This window comes from Phaethon aethereus, assembly GCF_964289735.1.
Source record: "Phaethon aethereus genome assembly, chromosome: 1".
In the NCBI taxonomy this organism is placed as follows: Eukaryota; Metazoa; Chordata; class Aves; order Phaethontiformes; family Phaethontidae; genus Phaethon; species Phaethon aethereus.
Window position 1 is genome coordinate 77,269,173 of NC_138575.1, and position 25,807 is coordinate 77,294,979.

Consider the following 25,807-nt stretch of genomic DNA (forward strand, 5'->3'; position numbering starts at 1 on the left):
TCACTGTATTGGCTCGACATAGTTTGCTGGGTATAAACCAACTTGTCCATTGTCCAGCCGTCCTTTGCACCAACCCTGCTCATCTTCATTCTCCATTTTAGTCAACTCATCCCCTGCAAAAAGAAGAAACATTGTTAACAAGCTGTAACCTTTTAAGTAAGAACAGGAAGATAATATGACCATTATCTACATGTTCACATTTCTTCCCCTGCCCACCCCAGGCCCCAGTAGAAAGCCTCCCTTTGCTCTTCACACTTTTGATACCAAGAATACCACTTAGAGATTTACATATGGGATGAAACGCCCCCAGTTTCAATAAAATAGGAAGAAGCCAGCTACTTTGAAACTAAAACATTACATTGACAGCACTTCAAAAAGGTCATAGCATTTTTTTAAAAGCACAATAAAGAATGCAAACTTTTGAAGTTATATACAGTGTTCTTTCACTGTAAGATCAAAGACTCCCTTATATCTAAAAGGTGTGAACAGACAGAGATAGCTGTGGATAGTACAATCACCTCTAAACAAGCAGAATAATCCTACTTTTTTGGCCCTCAACAAAACGTCAGTGTAAGTGAAATGTTTCATGAGGTTTGCTGTCTATATACTCTTCTTAGAGTTCATGGAACATAAGGAGGACAATGCTACAAACATTAATACATGACAGTAAAATTATCTTGAATTATACTTGCAGCTTTTCAACATACTACTACTAAGTTGTGATGCAAAGATTTAAAAGAATCTTATACCTTACACTTTGTTATATCTCTCCTTTCCTCAACTTTTTAAGAAATATAAAGAATTGGGATTTAACTTTCCCTTTTATTGCTCTAGCTTTATACTGCTAGAAGCTGATGTTGTAGCTACGGAAAAAATAACTAAGAATTTGCTTGCTAACTTACACAGCTAAAGCTGACCCTGATTATCCATTCAGGCATTTATGAACTATAACATAACCTCCTTTTGACTATCATTCACATCTAATCTTCTACATCCTCAGGAAATACTTTAGCATTAGAGAGTCTGCAGACTCCAAGATGCTGTATACGAGCAAATGAATGTCCACGTCAGCCAGGCAAAAGAGGCCAGACTAAGTAACAATTATTTCCTCGTGTACAACTTATTTGTGTCAAATTATTTCCCTAGATAAAACTGATTTCTGTTTCATCTTAGTTAGCAATAGGAAATACACGTTGAAGATATTAACCACTTAATACCATTCTAAATGGTTATAAATACACAGTCCTGTACCGTTTAGGAGAACAAGAACTAGCTTAGGGACTATCAGTTCTTTGGTAGAAATGGACAAGCTTCATACTAAATCTTCTCAGATATGTATCTTCTATAGCTCCTCTGTTAGCTAAAAAAGGTTAAAGCCTCATTTCCTCTATTTTGTAAGGCTACCAAATAACTAATAAAAGAACGTTATGAACAAATATTTGGCACTATGGACTGTGCTTGGCTTATGGAGACATTTTACTTTTTTCCCCACCATTTCTAATGCTGCAGAATGAGAGCATACAATTTCAAGCTTTCCTGCCACTTTTATGAAGTGTATTTTAATAAAGAGTGTAAACAATGACTATCAAGAGCCACACTGCATGAACAGTAAGCCCCAATGCAGTTGCACTTCTATTAACAGCTAGGACTTGGAAACTCAGTGATCTTGGAGGTCTATGAAAATATTACCACTTAAGTGTCATCTGCACAACAGTTACAATGAAAACAGTCTCTAACAACTGTGATAAAGATAGCATATACAATAACACATTTTGACAACATTGCATGGTCTACATTTACTGTAGGTATTTTTATTCTCAGCCATGGCAGAGACACAGTAGGGTGAGCCTGACGTGGCAGATGGTTGTGTCCCATCCTGTTACACAATTATAAAACCTCTCATAAGATATGAATAAGCAAAGTTATTCTTCCTCTTTGGAAGCCTCCCACAGTTGTTTGCCAAGAAAGAGAGACAGGTATATAAAGTACTCCACTAATAAAAAGGAGTTTCATGTATTAAAACACATTTAATGGACCCTATGCACAGCATTTATACTACAGCATGTACCTAGAAGTGATCAAAAAAGCTTTGCAGGCAAATTCTTTGAACCCCCAAGGAAATACCATCTGAGAATATCTGCGTACATTTAAACAGATCCCTAAGATGCATTAATCCTCTGCTGACAGCTGATTAGGAGTCTAGGCGTAGTCTGCATAGGAGCACAGGAGCAAGTATATTTTAAATTGGCTTCTGCAGGACGTGGTGAATGTTTTGCCTTAGTCTTTTATATGTTCACTGTAAAACTTGTCACACCAATACTTCTGCCTAAAACCTAAGTAAGTTTGACTGTAGCCATTCTATAATTCAGCTTCTGTAAGGGGGTTCACAGTCTAGTGTGTGATCCCTTTCCTACAATTGATACAACCATATAATTTGGTGTTAAAATGTAGTTTAATGCCCTTCCTTCAAAGGTAGTAAGCTATTTAAGTTAAGCTTACATATACCTCCTACAGTTCACAGCTCCCATACTTTATTTCTACAGACCTCACACTGAGAACCACCTGGTTCAAATAGTTTAATGCAAGTCACACAGCTGGTACTAAGGCACAGAACACCTAAGTTTGTATTCAACTATTACATCTGCGTGTACAAACATTGCATAGTTTTGCTACTGAAAGGCTAGTTACTGTAAACCCTTGGAATGTCATCCTATACATGTATTTCAAGAGGATTAGCACACTTCCAACCCCTGCTGAGAAAAAAAAGGAGCAGTTAAAGTCTACAGAATAAAGAATAATTTTAGCTGCTGTGCATTCCAGAGAAAGCTCCAGATGTTTTGTTACTACCATCCTTCTGTTAGGGCACAATTCAGCGAAGTTAATGGACAAACCAACTCAGTCCTCCTCTCTGGAAGCCTACAATACTTGTCTACAAAGAAAAAGAGTCAGAGTTTCACTACTAGAAAAGGAGGGAGGCGAGTGAAAGGTGGAAGCACCACACCTGAGTTGTGGGCCTTTTTGGTTTAAAAAAGACACACTGTATTTAGAATATGACCTGGAAATACACTGTTCTGAGCACCACCTTTCTTCATAAGCAGAATGGAAGTCTAGCAGTTTACTCATTAGCTACATCACTGACTTGTTTGCTATATTATCTTTAAGCCGTAACATCTATCCAAGACCCACTGTAGATGGTATAGAAGTAGCACACTTCTCAGGACCTCCAGCTGAAAGGGAAGCAGAACTACAAGTTTTCTCAAACTTCCTTTTAATGCTTGAATCCTGTTTTTACCCTCCAACTAAGTCGGTTGTTACAGGAGAAAGGAGTAAATGACAAGTAAACGGGAAAAGAGACAAGATCAATGAGATTGCCTATCTCATTTTCAGAAACTAAACTTCTGTTTGCTTTTGCTAAACTACTCAGACAATCTTGTTCTGGAATTCCTGGGTTTGGTAAACTTTTCATGTGCAACTCTACTGGGCAAGACAGTAGAACAATTGGCTGAAATCCGAGCTCGAAAGGCATGGACAGGACATTTCACCTTTCATCACTAGAGGGTGCTGCCTCCGGGCTGCCCAGATGATGAAAAACTTGGAAGTCTCCTACTTGCGTAAACTGCCTAGGTGCTCGCTCAGCGCCCAACGGCTAGTAGAGCTAGCCCAGACAAACTGGAGGCAGCAGCATCCATGGCGTGCAGCCATCATACCCTTGGGCCAACGTCGTATGCATGGAAACATACTGCGGCATGGGTTTCTCCTGTAAGTTGCCTCTATTCTGTTCTCTAAGCTGCTATAGCAGCAAGGTAAAAAAGGAACAGGGTTTATCGCTCAAGGGAAATACTATACATCTCCCTTCTTAGGATGTTGTAAGCATACCCTAATATAACGCAAGAAAAAAAAACAGGTAAAGACAGTTACTGTGCTTAACATACACTGAAGAGAGGTGGAAAGAGAGAGGAAAAAGTTTATCTGTCCATGGCTAAGTTTTTGACCTTAAAAAGTTAGCACTGTAGGAAGCTGAAGGCCAAAAAAAGGGACACTTCCATTTTAAACAAAAAATATCAACTGATTAAATATTGTTTTAAGATTAGCTGCTGTAGTCTTTTCCTTTAAAAAGACAACTTTGCAGGGTTGGCATTTCTAGACAGCTAAAAGCAGCAGCTGTTACTGTCACCAACTAAGAAATGGGGAAGATAGGATTATCAGTTCTGCAGCTCATTTTGTTTAAGACAAGACGGTGAGAAAGGAATATCCCAAATAGATGCATCCCAACACATGCCAAGCAGATTAGAAGTCAGTGCTTCCAAACAGGGGATGCTAAGAAGCATTATCAGTAGGGGTAAGGGTTAGATAGGATCCTGTAAACGGAGCTGTACATTCAGAGAAACAGGTGACTTTGGAAAATAAAAGCCGAAGAGAAAAACTCCTCCCTTTCTGCCTTTCTCCTTTTGATAAATATTTTAAGTGAATGCTGTAAACTTACCAGCTTTAAAGCTGAGTTCATCTTGCTCTTGGCCCTCATAGTCATACAGTGCACGTACTCTCACCTCCATTGCAGGAGAGGTATCTTCATCAAATGGATTGGTGTCTCCATTTGCATCAGTGGAAGAGAAGGGATTGTTGGACTCTTCATCAGACCAATCTGTAGGGTAGCTTTGGTTTTTTTCATAGCTGCTAACACTGAAAACAGTTTTTCAATTATTTTTTTCTGTTCTTTGAATAGGAGACTAGAAATACCACGAAGACATCTGTTCCCCTAATTAAGCTTAAACTCCACATTAAGGCCCAGTTTTGAAACTTTATTTCTGGTATTTTCTCACCTATTTTTAGCTGACAATACCTCAATGCAATACATTTACAAGGTTAGAAAAAGGCAAAAGGAAAAAAGATATCAAAGGCAACCTCCCCATGAACCCCAAAAACTTCTCTATCAAGAAATCTATATAATCCATGGGATTTACTCTAGAAAGGTAAAAGGTATGCAGGTAGTAGATGAGAGGAATTATCCGGTTTAGGATAAGACATTTAATTCCTTTGCAGAACCTCCCTCCCAAACCTCTATGAACCTCTACAATAGCTTTCAACATTTTTTGTATGTTGCAATCCACCAATAAAGAAACTTCATTATACTGCAACAACTTGATCATTTAAAGAAAAGTTCACCGTTGAGCATGCACATGCCATTTAAGAGAGTGGTATGACATCCCTAGTGTGTATACTGAAGTAACAGGCAGCTGTTTGAGAAGGTCCTAAATAAAAAGAAAGCAATCATAAAAGCAGATTTATTCAGCGGGAACACACAGAGCAATAAAGCTCCAGAAGCAGTCTCACTAGAAAAACCTGTGAGTTTTAACATTTTATAGGACTGGTAAAGGAAGGAAAAAAGCAACCGCAGTTTTGTTAGCAACTGCCAATAACCCCAGTAGTTTCAAACCAAAGATCAAGGCAACAGATATGGCATCTGTTAGGAAAGACAAGTTAGGTTACAGTGTTGCTTACATAACCGCTTAAAAGGACTTCATGCACTGACTGGTGTAGTGTTATAGAAACCAAAAACAGAAAACCCTGGATAGAGAAAGTGCAAGTGTGAAAACAATTAAAAAACAACATTTCACCAACTTTTTGATCTTATTGTCCTCCTTTTCACTGACAGTACTCCCAGTATCTTCTTCATCTTCAAAGGGATTGTAACTTGATTGTACTGACTGCACTGTGTTACTCTGGACACTAAGACTGCTAATTTGGAAAAGAAAGAGCATTATGGTGACCCTATCTGTTTAAGAGTAGAACACTGTCATTGCTGTCCCACTAAGCAGTTGCTTAGCAGACCCCTTCTCCAGCCACAAAAAAACAAACAAAAACCCAAACATCTATCAAGTTTAGCATATGACCCAAGAAAATTTGGAAAGTCTCACATAGGATACATCCCTCCAGAATTAGAATATCCTTTGTGGACCATAATTTCTTTTTCCTTACTGCCTGCAATAAAAGGCAGTGTGATTTTTCTAGCCAGTTTCATTCCTTTCTAAACCACCTGATGTTAACAGTTTTGTATTAATCACATCCATAATTCTGGAGTGATAAATGTTTGGCAAGCTAAGATTTCAAAGTATAATTGTCATTTCTAGAGATGGCACGATAGGAACAGACTAACTACCAGATTAGCTACAGAAAGTTCAGTTTCTCATGAAGTTTGGTTTCTGTTAAAACCCAATGGACAGAGAACTGAAAATGGAGAATAATTCAAAAAATATCTGGTGAGCTGCAGAAACACATCACTAAAGATGCTCACAGATAATTAACATTTGGTTGGACAGTGACTTTTTGATATCATAGATCTTAGTGTACTCGAAGATAACAATCCTTTCCATTAGTCTTTTTAGGCATGAAAAAAAATACCTGCTATGTTTGTTAGGCTGTGAAACTTGATCTCCTGTCTGATTAACACCAGTCAGAGTCACTCCATCAGAAGCCTTCTTCTTTTCTCTTCTACTGAGAGTGCGATTCAGATCTGCAGACCACTCCTGTCAATGAATACAAAATGTGACTGAGAAATCTAACCGAACAACTAATTATTACATTTAATTCTCAGACTGAGTTATGGACATACATCTATACATACAACAGTACAAATAATTATTAAAAAGGTAGGTTACTCTAAATGTTTCAATTATAGTTCCCATCTACTTCCTACCCTAGCCCTACAGACATCTGTGCTACTCACAATATCCCAAGGTTACCTATAGTTCTCTGCTTAGTATTCTGAACACCTTGAAAAGACTTAAAATACCAGACGTCTGGCAGACAGCTAGAGAAATCAAAGGAGTTGGCCAGTGCAGCTCTTTAAAGTACTCTTTAAGTACTGAGAGGGCTCACTGTTTCAAATAATGCCAAAACATCTGGCTTTAAAAGGTAAACCTTACATTTAATTTAAAAAGGTATTATAATCTAAGACAGGGCTTACTTCTCAAAATCTGCTCCAAGAATGACCTATGAAGCAGCTCATTTTTAAACTCATTGTATATCGCTTCTCCTGTCCCTAAGATTTGAGCCCTTAAGGTACTTCACTCTACTTTTAGTGAAACTTATTGTCCTTAAAAGCCATCCATAAGCGTTAAGGCTCAAACCAACACAACTGTTGACAAGACTAATGATGCCATTTGTAAAGTATCCCCTCCTTGATGTTTTGAACCATTCAGATGGTTCAGAAGGCAGACTTGGTGAGACCTAAACACAACTTCTACTTATCGAGACAAACTAAGCTGCATACTGATATAAAGCAGGAACCAACAGAGAACAAACTGGACGCAAGCAAATATCCTATGCTGAGACATGTTTCATCTCAGAAGCCTTAAAGGTAAAGAAAAAGTCAGGAGATAGTTTGCTATACAAAAGATAGCTTTTGAGATATGTATTTTTAACATGAAATGAAGATTTTGCAAGTTGCTATTACTACTGTTTTATACATGTAGCACAGTCAGTCCTCAGTGATTTCTGGCCAACTTTTCAGAGGTATCTCATTATTTTAACTTTCTAGAAATACATATTGGATTTCTGAGTTACCATAAAGACCACTGACCTAAGCATACTTGCAGTTTATAATGCAATTTCATATTCATTTGATCACAATTTTTTTTTTTACTTACGTCATCCTTGTAGCATGTAAATGAGAAAAAAACTTGTTAGAAAAATAGTAACAACAGTACTTAATCTGTTAATTATAATGCTTATGAAAAAGGATGGTAATTTCCCCACACAGAAGTAACTGTAGTTCGGCTTTTCAGGCAAAGTAATTCTGCAGTACTGTTACGGGTTTTCTTCCTCAAACCTTCTAAGCTAGAGTTACTCAATGTTTTAAAAACAAGGGATATTTTCCATTATGGTTAATAAGGGAACAGTGAACACTCCCGAGTTGATGCTTCTACTCCATTAACTTAATGCCTAGAAATTATTTCAACTAAACCCATGATTCTGGTCAGACAAATTTATCCCGATTCCAGCTATTTGATATTCTGATAGCATGATCTGCACTGATACATTTTGGCACTTGTTTCTTGCAGGCTTTGTTAGCAGAACACTACTTAAAAAAAAAAACTCCTTTTTTTTGGAAGATGTTTTCAGCAACAAAATTACCAATTGGTTAAAGGCGGAACTTCTCTTAATATAACAGTATTGAAAAAACTAGCTAAGACTTAAAAATATGAATTGTCAGGACTGATTGAAGTATTTGGTTCAAAGTCTTTTCAAAGGTTCAAAGCCTTTTCAAAGTCTTTGCTGCCTACAGTGTAATTACCTGCTAATAGCAAGGAAGTTCAAATTGAAGTCTGACTGAGAAGTAAAACACACAGGATAACATATACAGGTGTCAGAGATGTATCAACTAAACCATGGCTTACTAATGACTTCAGCTTAAAAAAACCTACACTATACAGTCTTCTGGTTTACCTCTTTTCTCTTTAACTAAGTGCCTGCTATAATCACCTCCAAAAGGTGAGGGATGAAGAAAGCCCAATGGAAATTAAGAAAACAAAACTACTATGACTTGTAAAATAAAAAAAATTCACTGCTGGAAGCCTGAATTTAAGAGTTATACTAGGGAGGAATATGACAAAGAGCAAAGAGGAAAAATCTAGGCAAAACAAGTCTGGGTTTTAAGTACTCTGACCTTACCTCAAACTGAGGCCAATTCATTGACATCCCTGGACCTTGATTAGCTCTAAACCACCGCAAGTCTTCCACAGCATCTGCTGTTTTGATATTCTGTTCCAGTTCACGGTAGATATTTTTGTAACTGCAAAACAAATTCATCTTCAAATATAGTGTAACATTTAGAAACATGGCAAATGCCCTAGTCAGATTTAAAAAAAAAATTCAAAGTTCACAATAGTATTGAAAAAAAAAAAAACTTAGAGCAAGACAGAATCTTAAAACTCTGTGACAGATATATTAACTGCCTGTAAAAAGGAAGAGTAGTCCAACAAGTAAGATTGCTGAAAGTTCACAAAAACATAAAATCCTTATTTGCCAGATTTTAGAATTATGACTCTTGTGTAAAGTAACTTAATCGGCTGTCATCAAATGTAGGTTTCACATAGGAATGTATTTAAATTACTGAATGCCGATCTTGAAGTTTCTTGATTTTAAAAGCTTGTCTACAAGACAGCAGAATCTGGTAAGTCCATAGCATTCTGTTAAAAGTCCTGTCTTCACCCAATGAGAATTCTAAGTCATTATAAAAATAAAAATCTTAAATCTGAGGCAGAGTTAAATTGGCTAAACATTTTCCTGTGCAGGTATAATATCTGCTAACTGCTTTTATTGTTTTAGGTAGTCTCTGATTTTACTAACTGTACAAACTATCAAATATTGTAAAAAAGAACCTTACTACTTTTACTTATCTCTTAGTCTAATTGTTTTTCATTAAAGCTGAATTCTCGTAAGTCTAAAGTATTTTACAGAAGTCGTGTTGCAGATACAACATTGATCCCCTTGCACACGATGTATTCAATCTACAGACTATGACCACAAATACAATTGCTTTATACCAAAAAAAACCAGTATGGTGCAATATGGAACTCGGAGTATAAAGAGCCTGTAACACAACAGCCACAAGGCTTAAAATAAGAGACACAGAACTGCTAGTCTGTATTCAATGTAGAGAGAATTTGGGAAAATCCTTCCAGACGAAGTCACACAAAATTTAGAATTGGAATTTATTACTGCTACATTGTCAAGGAGTCAGACTTTTTCAAAATATACATCCAAATTTTTCAATTGCTATATATTAGTTGAGTGCTTTAACATGTGTGCAGTATGTTTGGTTTTTTTCCCCTATACCAGTGGTTCTTTGAATGTATTTAAGCAATAGAAAGGCATGTATTTTAAGAAAGGGAATAAATGATTTTGAATGACTCGCTAGCCATCACTTCAAACAATAAACTGTAGGTCTACATCTGTAGACAACAGGGCAGGGCTATTCCCTGGACAGTATTCTTCAGCATTATTAGTCTTAAGTTAAAAATCAGACTTCCTTTTGAGGGTTTATTCTACACTTTTTATCTCTGTGTATTCAAAGAGACAGAGATAAACAAACAATTACAGTTGCTTTATCCCTAGTTTCATCCTAATAGTTCTTTTCTTTGTTTGCACCTTATTAACATACCATAAGAAACCCCTCCTGAACGTCCTAAGTATCTCAAAAGCAAATTATTGCCTCTCCACTTGGTAGTCTTCTGCAGTCTTCCCCCAACCTTGCCCTTTCAGTCTACTATTTCTCATTTATTTCTGTTCTGTAGTTTCTTTCAATCTGATTAAACTGAATTCAAAGGGGCGATCCTATCTATCTACTGAGAGTAAAAAGAACCTTTCTTCCACAGCAGTTCTATAAGCACTCTCAAGCAACCTAAAATGATAATGATACTAAAATAAGTGATCTTGCCCTTACCTATTGCTTGCTCTGTATTTGCTCTTGCCCCTATGTCACTCCCTTTGCTTATGCCAGCACTAACATCCGAGTGGCTGCACAGCAAGTCAATTTGGAACACTAACAAGGGTTAAAATCAAACTAGATTCTTCCTGCCCTAGGTTACCTTGATCAGCTCCTTAATTCCACTGGTTGGACTACCATAGGAGTTTTGTTACTAGCAGAAGAGGGAACAGACATGAGCAGCCAGCCAGGAGCACACTTTTCTCCTTTTAACTGAAGTACCAACCACAGCACACATGAAACTCTGCTGTTACAAGTGGGATGTAAAATTCCACTACTGTTACAGAATTTGCTGCAAGTATTCCAGTGGTTGCCTTCTCAAATACAAGACAGAACAAAAACATTATAACCACTGTCTTGCTGACATACCAAAGTAGCTTTGTATCAAAATGGCCTGTAGTAGTTGATGACATGCCACACAGTCTGACAAAATAACCTGCATGAGTTCTGGTTTGAGTTCCCTAGCAGAGGTTTAGTTTTCTTTGAATGTAGCAAGGAAGGTCCAGGCAGAAAGAACAAAGTGCAAGGCATGCTTTGTACATACTACACTATAAAGAGCAGACTTTGAAATTAAGATGAACAAGAGTTTAGCAACAGTCAACCAATGGATCTTTAACATTTATCCCCTAGTTAAGGTAAGACTGAACTCCAATATTTTAAAAGTGAATGTGTTTACGCTACAAAGTTCATGCTGTCTTACACTAATAAATTCTAGTTTGTTCTCCAATAAACATGTAAGACATAATATACCAAAACGTTCCCTTCCCTATCTTTGATCCAGCATTTTTTTATTCTAAGCTCTGAATCCTTTCTAATTGTCACACATTTGATTATAAAAATACAAGAATTAGGGTTTCTTGGTTCACTTAACACTGTGTTGAATAAAAGCAGCAAATGTTAAAGATAGATGCTGATCTGATCCAAGACAAAACAAAGATTTAAGCTCTGTCACTTACACTTTAAAAAAATTGGAGCAACACATTAGAAACAAATCAGATTCCAAATTCTGATCTACTTGAAGTATGGATTACTGTTGACTGAAAAGTATTAAGCATTAATTTCGAAGTCTTACACAGTTTTACCTTGCAACATTAGACAAGTCAAGGTGTTTTTGAACTTCCAGTAACACTTCTCGAAAGAAACGTAAGCGTTTTTCCTCAAACTGCTGACATTGTTCAAATACCTGCTCCATGTTTTCCATATATTGAGGAGTGGCATTATCTAACTCTTTCAGTGATTTTTCATACTTTTCTTTTGTCTGGGGGTGGAAAAACAAACTGTTAGCAATATATTTTATTACTACCCTACATAACTGACTTATCAATGTAGCCATGGATTTAGAACAGAAGTTCCCTATGTTAAGTCACAGCAAGAATTACTTAACAAAGCTGCAGAACAGTTACAATAAAGCTCTAAGCCTCTTCTCTGGCTTTTTAACAGAAACCATGACAAATGTTAATGTAATAATAAAGATAAAAACCAAAGGAGCCACAGAGTAAATCAGAGCAGGAAGTCTTTCAAGTTACAGGTCTCTTATTTGAAGATCTCCAAATAATTCATAGTTTTGTCTTTTCTCCTTCAGTAATTTACATAGTTCACTGTTGAGTTATGACCAGAAAACCAAACATTGTATACATTCCTGTGAACATAAATTGCATACAGTGTGAGCTCAGTTAACAGGTAGAACCTCAGACTCCATACTAATTTACAGAAGCAGTACACAGACAGGAATTAGAAGATCCCACCCAAAGTAACATCAGCCTTCCAGATCACAGAACAGCATTCTCAAAGGGAAAAGATGTCTTTGAAGAAAGTCACACAAGAAAAGCCTCTTGGTAGCAGCCCGCTAAACATATAAACCAAACTGGCCAACAGAATGGCATTTCCAAAAGTGTATTTACTGTTATTTAAATGGATTATATCAGCTTACTTTCTTTAAAAAAATACATTCTGCAGTCAAGAATGGCTACAAGTTTAGATGTCAGCAAGTTTTAAGCGCCTACCTCACAGCCTCTCAAATGAAATAGCTCAACCCTTACTACTGAGTAGAACTCTGTCCTAGAAGTTCAGTCTTGTTCTGCTTCGTTCCCTGCTGGAAATACTTACGTGAAATAGAGGCAATACATTATTAGTTCTTCTGTGAAGAACTTGGCAATAACATATACTTTGGAGCAAACTAGATTTTGGTATATGACTGTAACTGAAAATGAGCTGCACTGCAGTCCACAACACATTCAGGAAGAGGAAAAAAAAGCTTAACTATGCACAAGCTATACATTAAAAAGACTGCATACAAACAGTATGTTAGTATACAGTATACCTTTAGTACATCTTGTTTGCTTCTCTCCACTTTGTCTTGTAATTTCTTAAGTTGTTCAGGATTTAGGGCTGGATCAGCTTTGCTGTTTGTTTCTCTAGATATAGCCAGTTTCTCCTCTTTGCAGGCCGCATGGTATGCTTTCTTTGCAGCTTCCACCTACAAAGTAGATTTGAATATTTGCATCTGGGACAGTTTATACAACAACCATTAACTGAATTTTTTAGCCTTATAATCATGTTGCAATGAAGAAAGTGTCAGGTTTTGTTTCAGGATGTTCTTTCCTTTTTTTTTTTATTTTTTTTTTTTTTCATTTAGGCCAAGGAATGAACAATACACAAGGCAATTATTGTATTAGTTGATGAATCAGCATTCTCTCACCATACAAGAAATGTCACTCATACAGCTTAGAGAAGTGTGGAACAGACTCAAGAAAAGGTTTACAGCAAGTCCCCAAATAGAACATTTTTTCCCTCATGCCCATGTTTTCCTGCTCCCCTTCTTCTACAAACCTGTTATTTAAGAATAATGTTATATGACAGGGAAAAAAACCCACACACACTTTTCCCCTGCTCATTTCTTTGAGCAATTCATAACTTTCAAATGCATGAAATCAGATACTGTTAAAAATGATAGCTTAAATTCCCCTTCTCCCAGATTTTCACTGAAGTCACCAAGACTAGGAGAGACCAAGAGAAAAATACTTATTTTCAGAAGAGGACAGAAAGCAAGAGACCTTTTTGAGAAAGGAGGGTCCAGCAGAGAGAATAGGGAGTTTACTCCCTTATAGAGATTTGAGACAATAATATATTGTAACACAGGAGATCTAGTAGATAATCTACTGCTGTACCTCTTTCAGCTTTTTTGCCCAGGGTTTCTGAGCTTTCCTAAATCCATCTTCTGCTTCTTTGGTTTCCTTAAATCCTCCCATCATTTGCTTATGAAAGGCTTCCTTCTGCCAGTTCTTGATTTTTTCAAAGTCTTCATTCATCAGTGAACCTTTTACTTCTAGATGTAGTTCACTCACTTTTTCAGCTTCTGACATAAAAGCACACCAAGCCCTTTCTACTGTTCCATACTGTGGGCCTAAACACAACAGAAAGTGTCATTCTCAGTAGCCACCACCCACATGGAACTTATATTCCCAAGAAACTGCCTGAAGCTATTGACTTATATTCACTTGTAAACAGCAATATTGGTGCAAATCTAGAAAAGGGAACAGTTTCTTTTCAGATAAATTTAGGGTATTATGATTTTTTTTACATGAGAAGAAATAATATTCATTTAGTCTGGCCTCCCTCTCCCTGTACCATGACTCTCAGTATTCCACCTATTAGCTCCTCTTGGAACTGCCTTCAATTTCTCAAATACGTTTTGAAGCATAGATAACCAGGAAAGGACAAACTATCAGAATATATTAAAATGGTATCAGATTAGCCTTCCATTAGAGCAATGCCTAGCTCTCTTATTACTAGTCTTTCCCCCACAACCACTGCCCCCTTGTTATTCAGATACACTTTTCAAACTGTGTTCTATACCATTAGTTACCTAGAAACCGCCATTTCTCTAAAACCAAATCTATTTGGATACCTCAACACTGGAGGCAAGACTCATCTGCTTCAGTAAAGAAACAAGCAAACTAGCAAAGGAGCAGGGCTTACTTTGTTCTTAATCAAGAAGAGCTTGATCATTTGTTACATTACTGAGCCTTTGTGAAGACTCCATTATGGGCTAAAAAGTACAAAATCTCTACTTTGTACTTACCAAAACAAAGATATACAGAAACATTGTTTTCCATTTGAGAAAGTTTTCAGAGTTCAACATCAGAATGTATTACCTTTTTCCACAAGCTGTTTCCACCTTTTTGACCATTCTGTAAGCTGCTGAGCATACACCTTCTCTATTCGTGCCCGTTCATGAATACAATTCATAAGATCATTGCAAAGTCTGTGACCATCATCAATTCGTTTTACTGTCCGCTTGTAATTTCCAACCTATAAAGACAAAAATACTTAACAATTCCTGCATGAAAGTGCTGAAAACAAGCTTATTCTCTAATGAACACAAATAATGTTACCTAGGAGCAAGATAGTCTACTAGCACAAATTAATCAATTACAGCATAAGGTATTTTTCAACTGATCTTAAAACCTAACTGCAACAACACCACAAAGGCTACAAGCTGTCCTGTAAAAGAGTTATTAATTTTAAAAGTGAAGACTATATTTTATTAGTCCTGCAATGTAATTGTGGGCGGTCATCACCATTATTCTGCACTATTAGTGCTTGGTAATGTTTTAGATAATCAAGATATTTAACACAAATACAGTATTTTCCTCTTCCATGCTTATTATTAAGTACCTAATGCCTTAATTTTATGCTGTTTCATCTTTCAGGATTAATAAAACTGCAAAGACATGCAAAGGAGTATTTCAACTTCCTTATCAAGCATCATAATAGGGTTTTTTTTAAGAACGCAGTATGGAAAAAGCACAACCACTACATATACAGCAGAGACTGAACGTGCCCTTTGTTACAGCTGTGCTTCACTGCTGACAAACTAGATTGCAAGTATTTCAAAAGTATACTGTAGAATTTAATGTGGGAAGATACTGGCAGCAAGGACATGGAGTTCCCATACCTAGAATTAACTTGCACATTCTAAAGAAAAAAGCCATAGTTGCTCAATGTACAAGCTACAAAAGGATAAGGATATGGAGAAAAATGCAGACTATATAATGAAAATCCATTATATAATTAACACCCCCCTTTAATTTTTGTGTACACACCAACATGGAATCACCAATCTACATGACTGAAAGGGAAAGGCAGCCTGATACTGCTCCCAGAGTAATATTTCCACTGATTTCAAGGTCACTCAGGTTGGCTTTGTAAACATTAAACAAGACATAAGAACTCGGTTAACAGAATTTGCACAGCCTATTAAATATAACAGTCAGTTATCTGCCCCAATGACCTGACTAAAAAATAAAGATTAGCAGTAATGCAGTAGATTAAATATTCAAATACTTAAAGCATGTTTGTAATTTCTACATTTGAGTCATAGCCGATTCACATTTTAAATACAGGAAACCATCCAAGTTTTAGGTTCACATTTATTCATAATTTTGTCAGCAGATGTACATGCAAGCCATCTGCTTGAGGAAAAGCTTCTCAAGGTATATAGGCAAATACTCTTAAAAGTGTATTAAATACTCTTAAAAGTGTATACTCTTACTCTTAATCAAAGCATTAAGAAAATTAAGTATCTCAAAGAATACTTTCTAAAGCCTTTGTAATGGAAGGGCAAATCATTCATCTGCTCAAAATTACTCCAGCTGTAGGTTCACAGCCAAGCAGACTGTTAAAACAGGTTATGCTAGCTTGGCACAACTACTGAAGCCTTATATTAGCATCAATTTGTGTCTCCAGTTATGTGCCCAGGGATTTATGTCTCTAGCATGAACATTTCCTTTCATAAATTTTCACTATTAAATTAGCATTTTAAATGCTAATATTGAACTGGAGCTGGCTGCCTCATGGTATTTTTAATACTTTCATTTTGTGTTGTCTAAGCAAATCCTAACTTCATAGTAGTATCTAGCAGTTGCCAAATCTCAGGCAGGTATTCAGAGAATTGAATTGACCTTACCTATTATGGTCCACTCACTATTATTGCATAAGGCTACCTTTAAAGAGCTGCATGCAGACCATAGATAATTCACACACACTACCTCCTTCTCCACAGGAGGACTGAAGGAACTAGCATCATAGTTTAGAACCAGTATAAAGAAGAACCAGGCCTACAATACTAGAAAATAACAACCTTGTATTCCAAAGAAAGCCTTTTATACTAATATTTTCATGCAAAAAAAAGTTCACTTGATTTATGAAACAATAGTTTAAAGTATGTTAGGCATCACATTCAAATTTCATGCCCTATGAGGAATGCTAGAATTTTGGAAACAGCATTTTTCTGTGTTTCATGACACAGAACATATGTTATATACTTGGCACCTAACATTTTAAAAACCTAGTAGTTTATTTTAAGTTATGGACATTGCAATGACAAATTTTTTTGAGAAGTGTAATGTGCAGCCTGCCACTGTAGAAGGCAGACTCAGAGGTATGAGAACACAAAGTATTTTGACCACAGAGGCAAGTAAAGGGAAAAGAACTCTAGTCTTTATGCATCCAAGGATCTACTGGGTTAACTGTAGATAAATTAAAACCTATGAACACAATAAAGACACTCGGAATTCTGGAGAAGAAAAACATGTCTTTGTACATTGTTTTATTCAAGACTATTTTCTCCAGTTCCTGAAGTAGACTGCAAACATTCTGCAGGATTTCCCCCATCTCCTTCACAAGAAGTATTTGAGCTAAAACAAAAATGATGAATTCTTTTATTCATAGCAACTGACCAGGGAGGAAAAAAAAATTAAAAATTCCTGTGTTGTTTCAGTCAGAGCCACAATGCCTTGTGATTTTCAGATATCTCAGTTAGCACTATTCAGTACATGAACATATGATTTTGCTAGTTAGAATAACGTTCTGATCATTCTGAGTATTGGCCTATTTCCTGTTAAACTGACAGCAGACAACTAAGACATGAAGTTATTAGTTTCCTTCTCTTACCTTCCTGAAGCAAATGTTTTATTTGTAACTTGTAAGATTATAAACCTTCTTACAGTTTACTGCTTTCATTTTAGCATCACTACCTCACCCATCTAAAAGAGACATTTTATTATGCGATACCAAATTCAGTTGCTGTTTACCTTTAGTTGCTAGAAACACTTCAAAAGGAAATAGCCCTAAGAGTTTATTTCTTCAAAAATACCACTATAATAGTCACTTTCTTGATGCAATCAGTGAAAATTGTGATTTACAGTTTTGTGTCACCCCCCACCCCCTTTTCTAAGTTGAGTTAGCCATGAGTTTCCTCTTTTCCACTGTGAAAAATACGGAGCTTTGCTATTCCTAAGCTTCAGTTGGTCCCATTTATTTCTGACAGGCATTATAGATGCCTCCAGCTCTCCATTTTGCTTAGTCAAGAAAACATTCCTTCTCATTTTGATATTTCAAATTTTTATTTGCATGAGCAAAGCAATGTCACCTCAAATCCTTTGTCCAATCTAAGATTTAGGGAATCTGTAATAACCAGATCAAAAAAAAAAACCCACAGAAGCACACTGTGATGAGGCATTTAGCATTGTATGGTTAGCAGTCCAGTCATGTCTCCTTTGTGACCACCAGTATACTAATGTAGCCACACACTGTCACTGATATGATCTTTGGGGGGAATACTTAAAAGCATACAACCTCATTATTTTACAATTTCACAGCACTAAACACAAAGGGAGAGTCTTAAATTTTGTAGGCTCCTTTACCTCAACTAATGGACTTGGGTATTTTAGCATATTCATAGAGCAGGACAAAAACCTATAAAGAGTTAAACCCACTGAGCAGGTTTTTCTGGTACACTGAATGAAAAATAAGGGTATTTTAATTTGTCAGCAGCCCAGAAGGTGACAAATGTTCAGCTATTGCTAAACTCCAGTCAGTTAATTCTAGTGTATAATGATAATTGTTATAACCACAAATATTTCAGGAGTTTCAAGTGCCTGAAGTAAGATTTGATGTCAACTCTTTTTCCAACCTTGCCTAGCTTATTCATAACTAGTCAGCCTTTATGAACTGGAATCATTTGAAAGAAAGTCACCGCAGCATACAACAAGGGTGGTTTTTATGGGCAAATATTCATAGGCAGGAAACACAATAATGAGCTTTGAAGGCTCGTAGTCAAACCCACTCATAGTGATGGCCAGTATGGGGACACACTATTTCCAGCATTCCATTTAACCATGAGTACAATTTCTTTCCAGCTACGTCAAACAGGAAGTTTCCAAACATTTCAACCAGCATTAACATCTATAATACTGTGGGTTTTTTGTAAATAAAAAGAATTATCTTGGTGCATAATTAGCATGTACACAGTCCAAGTACCTACGAGTACTAGATTTGTTTCAGTTTTGTAAGTTTACCCATATAAACTCACCACTGGTTGCAAGAAAAATCCTAAGGAAGCTCTTAAACTCACAAAATCTAAACCCAAACATACCAGTAAGCAAACACCTGGCAATATAAATAGAGAACACTCTGTTGTTCAGTGTTAGAAGAAGAAAAAAAAAAACACATGTAGGAGATATGGCAGGAATCTACTATTGCAGAGTCCAAATATTTTTAAAATGAAAAAGCAAAACAGTCTGCTTCATCAGCAAAAAGCATTCATTGACAAGTAATTGAAATCCCTCAACATAGGAATGTCTTTCCAATACCGAAGAGTGATTTTTGGGAGCTTCTCCCTCTTAAACTCCCTGCATTCAACACACACCCCCTCAATAAATACCTCATGTATATGTTGGCGGACAGTAGTAGGCATGAAGCACAGGTATCAGGAGTACAAAATGGGTGGAACAAAGACCATCTGAGCAGACAGCTTATAATGCAGTTCATGGGAGGCATGTCCCAGATCAGTTGCCTCTGCTATCCTGAGTGTTGGGTTTGAGTCTTGCTTTGGGTTTTGGTTTTTGCGGTTTTTGGTTTTGGGGGGCGGGGGGGTGGGAATGCATACAGTGGTCAAATGTGCTTCACCCATACTACACAGGGGACCAACTTCCCCTTTTTGAATAAGATGAAAATCTTTCTCACTAGTGGGTATCTTCACAAATGCTTGAGAATGCAATGAAAGCCATGTGCTCAGCACCTCAAAATGCACACCAGGTCCTGCCCTCTAAGGGAATCAGTCACAGGCCTAGGTTCATAGAGCTAATGCCAGTTGCTGGTCTAGCAGCTGTTCAGAATGACTATTCTTGTCTGGATAAGCAGGTGTTTTCAGAGGGCAGTTAAATAGCCCTGCAATAATGGAGAGGGCTCCATATTGCTGATGCTAGCAGAAAATAAGGCAGAGTAAGGACGCACATCTAGGGTACAAGTGGCACACAGCCTGTGAGGGACCTATGGCTCATTAAAAATAAGGGCTTCCACAGGCAGGGTAGCTGTTCCTTTTGATGTCTTACCTTGCAAGATATGCATACACTTCTACTTTGATCTCTAGGAATGCTTACTCATAGCCTTTCTTACCTTCACAGGTATCTAAGTGAACAATAGCATTGGTCTCACCTTGCTCAAGGCATTTTTCTTTTAATATGATTGTAATAGTTATTAGCTGAAGTTTAATTAACAAAATGCATCATAAAATTGGCCTTCCATTTATTATTAATATACCAAATTCTTTAATGTGCATTTCAAAACTACTTCAGTACAACAAGGCCAATAGGGTTGTCCATTTCTTGTGTTTTACTAAAGCAGCACAATGTTGGAACCAACCCGTTTTGAAACAGTCTATTTTTGGATGCAAGAAAGTGGCATGAATGATGATGACAAGCTGAAATGTATTTACAGCAGTAATGCAAATGCTTAGAGTGCATATGACAGATGAGAAAGAAATACAAAGGGTTTCAAATTGCACATTGGGTTCCAAATTTTCACCTGGAAAAGTTACTGCCATTCTGCTCCAGGCTATTAGCAATAACCTTTGATTACCCAAAGCATGCCACCCTTGTCACCCAAGTAACATAGATGAAGGAATTCCTTGTTTGAGCATATCAGCAAGATTCCTTGGTCTTAAAATTCTGCACCTGAAGCCAGCCATGAGCTTAACCAGATATGTAAAGGTACACTGAGGCTTGTTAGAAACAAAAAAAAAAAGCTTCCATTTCTTAATTAAGGCATTACTGCAACTGAAACTTTGACAAAATCCTCCACTGTTATCATGACAATTACCTTTCAGGATGTCTTTTCTTATTATTTTGCTATTTCTTGCTAAGCAAGCTGAGATGTAAACATGTACTAAATAGTCTGCCTCCTAGAGTACTTCTATTTGTACTAGACAAATTAGAGGAAAATAAAAGAATTTTCTCCTGAAAAGGATTTATCATCCTGCTAGAAGACAAAAAACTTTCAGTAGTAGCTTGGGTTAACTAAATACAGAAAAAATCCTCATTTTAATTGCGAAAGCTGCTATTTTTGTTTCATGCTAAAGAAAGATGTGTATTTCAGAAAGCCTAATTTTTTCAATTGTATCAGCTGTTCTGATACACGTTACTACCTATGCCTAAGCCTTGTCCTACACACATTTTTTGACTGGTAGATCTACAATAAGTCAACACCAAGAACAGAAGTCCAAACAGCAACTTTTCCAGTTTCCTTTCAACAAGCCATTGTTGACGTATTTGCCAACCACAAATCTGAACCTGATAACAATAGCTATGTAATAATAAAAAATACTGGTCTTTAAAGGGAACAAATTACTATTCATATTGGATTTCAAGCATTGAGCTTGACTCAGTGCCAGACCAGAAATTTCCATGAACAGTACTGAAACAGCAACCTAATAAAATAAGCTTCATAGATGAAGCAACCTACATCGAATTGCTCCATGGACAGCCCAAGCATAAACAACCAGACAAGATTAAAGCACCAAGTTTGGTACCATGCAACCATATACTAGATTCACATTTTTAAAATGTGATCAAACTGCTAGTAATTATCTTTGTAATAAGGAACCCTAGCAAAGGAGTGACAACTCCAAAAGACAGCAAACCCTTCTAGAGCCAGAAAACTGATTAAGAACCAAAGTGTTTTATTTCCTAAAGACAACATTGTATGAAATTTCTGTCAACGGCAATGGCAAAAACTTTGACATTGGTTTATCAACATTTTATTAAGTACAGTTCTTATCAGCTCAACAAAACACCAATATTCAAGAAATAAAAGTGGTTTAGTTTCAAAGATGTGCAATAAGCAAAAAACAGTTTTCACAGTAAATTCTTCAGGCAGGTCCCACACCCAGCCACCTCACTCTTTCCTAAGTTTCTTTCAAGAAAAAGATGGGCTTTGCAGCACACTCCAAAGGTAAATAAATCTGAGCTATTTTGGAGTGTGAGGGGACAAACTCAAAAGCTCACCCTGCCAGACTGTCTCTTCTGTGCCATAGCCAAGTTTAAATACATTCACTGCTTTCAGCTGTGGCAGTAAAACACAGCAAGGTGGCTTTTAACTGCAGGCTGTCTTTAAAAACAAAGAAAAAAACCCCCTATCATGTCAAATATATTCAAAACCTCTAACAAAATGGTGCAAATGACAAAATCTGCAGTAACAATACAACTTCCAAACTGATTAAGAGTTTTTTACTTGTTACCTGAGGCATGAAGTACTGAGGCTGGCATTCCAGACACACTGCATCTTTTCTAATAAAGTCAGACAAAACACATTGATCAAAGCAGTTATCCATTTTGAGAAAGACTGAGACTAGAATTCAAAGCTGCAATCTTCAGAAACAAAATTACTAATTCAGAACAATGGAAAAAGGTCACATTTTAGACTAAAAATCAGTCAAAATTTACTTTGGAAAGACTGCTCCAAATCAGAATTACTTAAACAAGAGTTTGGTAATTAAACTTGACAAGCTTGCTGTTAGTTTCTGCATATCACTTAACACTGAAGAGTTATTCTTAGGTTAAGTTTATTAAGACTTGCACAGGACTTCCTTTACTTCAGGTTCGTGTTCTACCAACAGCAGAAGCCTGGTGAACCTCCTCCCATCTCTTAACTCTTGATCTGAAGAATAATTCCTGTCTTATAGTTCTGTTAGCCTTTTCTGTAGGAAGGCAAGGTTTAAAGTCAAATGATTAATTCTGCCAAGGCATTACCTGGCCTAAGCAAACTGCTGGATACGTTAATTATTCACTCAAACAAATAATCAGAAATATATACAAACGAAAATACATTCCAGGCTAGTATCAGGCATGCATGTCAAAATGCAGTTACCCTCACAGAAATGCACAGGAGTGCAGAGGTCACAAGAAAACTATTCCTGGATGAAAGCAATCACTCAAAATATCCTATGCCAAGGCTACACTGCAGTGGACAGCACAACCCTAGGTACTTTACTACCTTCCCTTATGTTGTGCTTTAGTCCAAGCATTTTGTTCAGTGTCAGGATAAACCCCCCCACCTTCCCTGCCACGTGCTGCTACATGCAACTATACCGGCTGTCAACCAAAACATAAGTTCCACATTATTCAAGTATCTCACTGTAATAGGGTATTGCCAAGACTACCAGTCTTTTGAATAGTTTAATACCCAGTAATAAGGAGTCGTATTATGATAAGTATCAGAGTGCAAAGAAACAGCAATTTCTTTGCTTAATATATTTTCTCAGCTATTTCCATTGAGAGAAAAGTTTATATATTTTTTCTTAAGACAGCTTTGTAAACATGTTTGTTCTCTCAAACTACACAGACTCTGTAAATATCTCAAGCGTAGCATGCATGAAGGTCAAAAATTGCTACCATGTCAATCCTTCGTGTTAATAGTTCAGCATTACTATAGAATCATTTATCATTTATATCAGTATCCTTTTTCATGTTTAGTTCAAAGTATCTTAGAGCATCCATAAAAGCTCCATCTCTATAGAATGCCAGGGATGTCATACCACACATTTTTCAACGCTCCATGCAGTTACATAAATATTTAGGCATACCTACCATAGTCTTTCAGCTATACATACAGCACTTTCTGATAACCTGCTATATCTTTTAAACTCTCTAACCTATTCTTTGTTGTTTTTTGCTTTTGTTTTTCTTAACCACAACACAAATATCAGTAGCAATATTTTAAGCACTAACCAACTATAAAACCTTTACAGCCTCCCCTCTGTTTCACTCAAATATGACTTAGTTTCAACATACTGAAATTTCAAGCCTTTAATCACATTGCTACAATAATTACAAAGCCTTTATATCCATAGTAAGAACACAACTATATCAATGTTTTTAAAGAAACAGCATTTTTAGGAGGACAGACAAGTTTGGGGGGAGGTTGTGGCTAAGAATCAAACATCACAAAGCAAAACATCAAAACAAGTAGTTTCCTACATAATTCAATACTCAATTTCAAAATTCAGTGAAACATTGTCTTTTATATTGCTAAACTGTCAAAAGCTTAGTACAAGGAAATACAGGATTTTTTTTTTTTTAATAAGGTGATAATTGTATGGGGAGTCCAGTTTTTCTTTCAGAAAGACTGTTAATACTTTGAATATCCTTAAAGTCACTTCCCTGCTCAGAGCAGGTCTGATAGATCAGATTGGTCAGGACCATGTCCAGCCGAGTCTTAGACACCTCTGAGAGCAGAAGTCCCACATCTGCTCTGCAGTCATACTACAGAGTACCCCTACAACAAAACGGGTTAAGACTTAGAATCCAGTAATTTTAAAACCACCTCTTTATAAATAGGATAGATATATTTAACATAATAGTAAACATGTCTCCTCAAAAAATCATAGCTCTCTACTAAACAAGAACCTCACTGGCAGTAGGTCTTTTAGATAATGTATCTAAAAATAATGGAAGATCTGCGTCAAAATGCAATATGCCGTCACCACCACCAATGCAGGTTAGTGGTCTAGAAAAGCTTTCATTTAAAAAGAAGCACAATGTTAGGTCACCAAAACCAAGCTGTCTCACATAGCCTCTGGTAACAGAAATATTCAGACATCTTCCCCCTAGCCATTTTCATGTTTGCTATAGCTCAAACCCAAAAGAGCTCCCAGTCACATGGTAGAAACTTGCCCCACTGAACACAGTTCATCTGGACAGCGTACTTACCTCCAATTATATCAGTATTGACACTGTGAAACCTTCCTTTTTCTTGCAAGAAACTTTTTTTGTAAAATGTGTTCTGCTTCATGAAGTTTTCTCTCTTTAAAAAACTTAATCATATTATCGCAACATCTGAAAGCCTTCTTCAGATTTGGGCAGCACGAATTACTGATATGACAATGTGCTTTGTACTATCTCTCTGCATGTACACTCTTACATTGAGATCAGCATAAGGTAACTTCTCTCAAAAAAGTTTATACTTATATCTAGACACAAACAGGAGACATACAGTACATTCACACACTATCTTACATCTGTAATTTATGTACACTTATGGTAGCCTTTAACAAGTTACTTTAGCTTTAACATTGATCACTCAACCCCCTTGGTAATTTTAAAAGCTACCCACCCACACACCTCTTCGGCAATAAAAAAACGACAAAGGTTCAATTCTGGATCACATATCCTACTTAAATGGATGATCCTCAAGTTTGTGCCAGTTAAAAACCCTTGACAGAACTAGGCCAAAATCTAAAGCATCATTTCTACCCTGAAGGCTGTTTCCGCAGATCACAAAAACCACAGACATCTTGTATTGCAGCTCTCTCCACAATTTACAAAGTACAAAAATCAGACTTTTCTATAGTAAGAGTAAAAAATAAAATCAAAATATTGTGATAAAATATTTGGATTACCTCCCAGAAGCTATCACTAGAAACTTCTACTCCAACAGAATCATCATATGAGCCAGACATTTCTATGTATGAAGAATTTGTAAATATTCAGTGCTTAAACACCTTCAGAATCTGTAACGAGATACAAAAAAATTATTTATAAGCATTATTAATGAAAAAGTTATCAAAAGAGAAATGAAGTTAACTAACAACCTTCAATTCTTTGGTATCTAGGGATGAAAAATAAAAACAAGCAACCATACAGGGAATGTAATAAGTGCATTTCACAACACAACACTATTCTACCACAAAGTTCTTGGCTCTTATCATGACATTTGTTGTCCAGAAAATGTGAACATTTGGGTTGAAACCCATCTGCCTATATAAAATTTCAAACTCTTGAATTTATTTTATCGTAAAATTTCCTATTACAACTAAAAGACAAGACTGAGCAGCGCGATGCTTACTTGGTAAGTATTCTACTTCAAAGCGTTCCATAAGAGACAATCAACTGACCTTTGCTACTGAGACAATAACCTCCACTGCTTCCTATTCCTTTTTCACTGGAAATCATGTTACATAATAAAAGCCACTAGAAATACTTA

The 25,807-nt window shown here is 36.5% G+C and overlaps 1 protein-coding gene across 2 annotated transcripts; it reads right to left on the reverse strand.

The window, feature by feature from the left end:
- Positions 1–25,283, reverse strand: PACSIN2 (protein kinase C and casein kinase substrate in neurons 2; the record flags this gene model as incomplete). Of its 2 annotated transcripts, XM_082012467.1 has the most annotated exons (10): positions 1–113; positions 4,484–4,680; positions 5,620–5,736; positions 6,400–6,524; positions 8,671–8,791; positions 11,569–11,744; positions 12,807–12,962; positions 13,654–13,889; positions 14,641–14,797; positions 25,224–25,283. In XM_082012467.1, the coding sequence occupies 10 exons, from the start codon at positions 25,281–25,283 to the stop codon at positions 1–3; spliced, it is 1,458 nt and encodes a 485-aa protein (XP_081868593.1). The 2 variants fall into 2 exon arrangements, with proteins under 2 accessions (XP_081868593.1, XP_081868594.1); XM_082012468.1 differs by lacking the exon at positions 5,620–5,736.
- Positions 25,284–25,807: the final 524 nt, after the last annotated feature.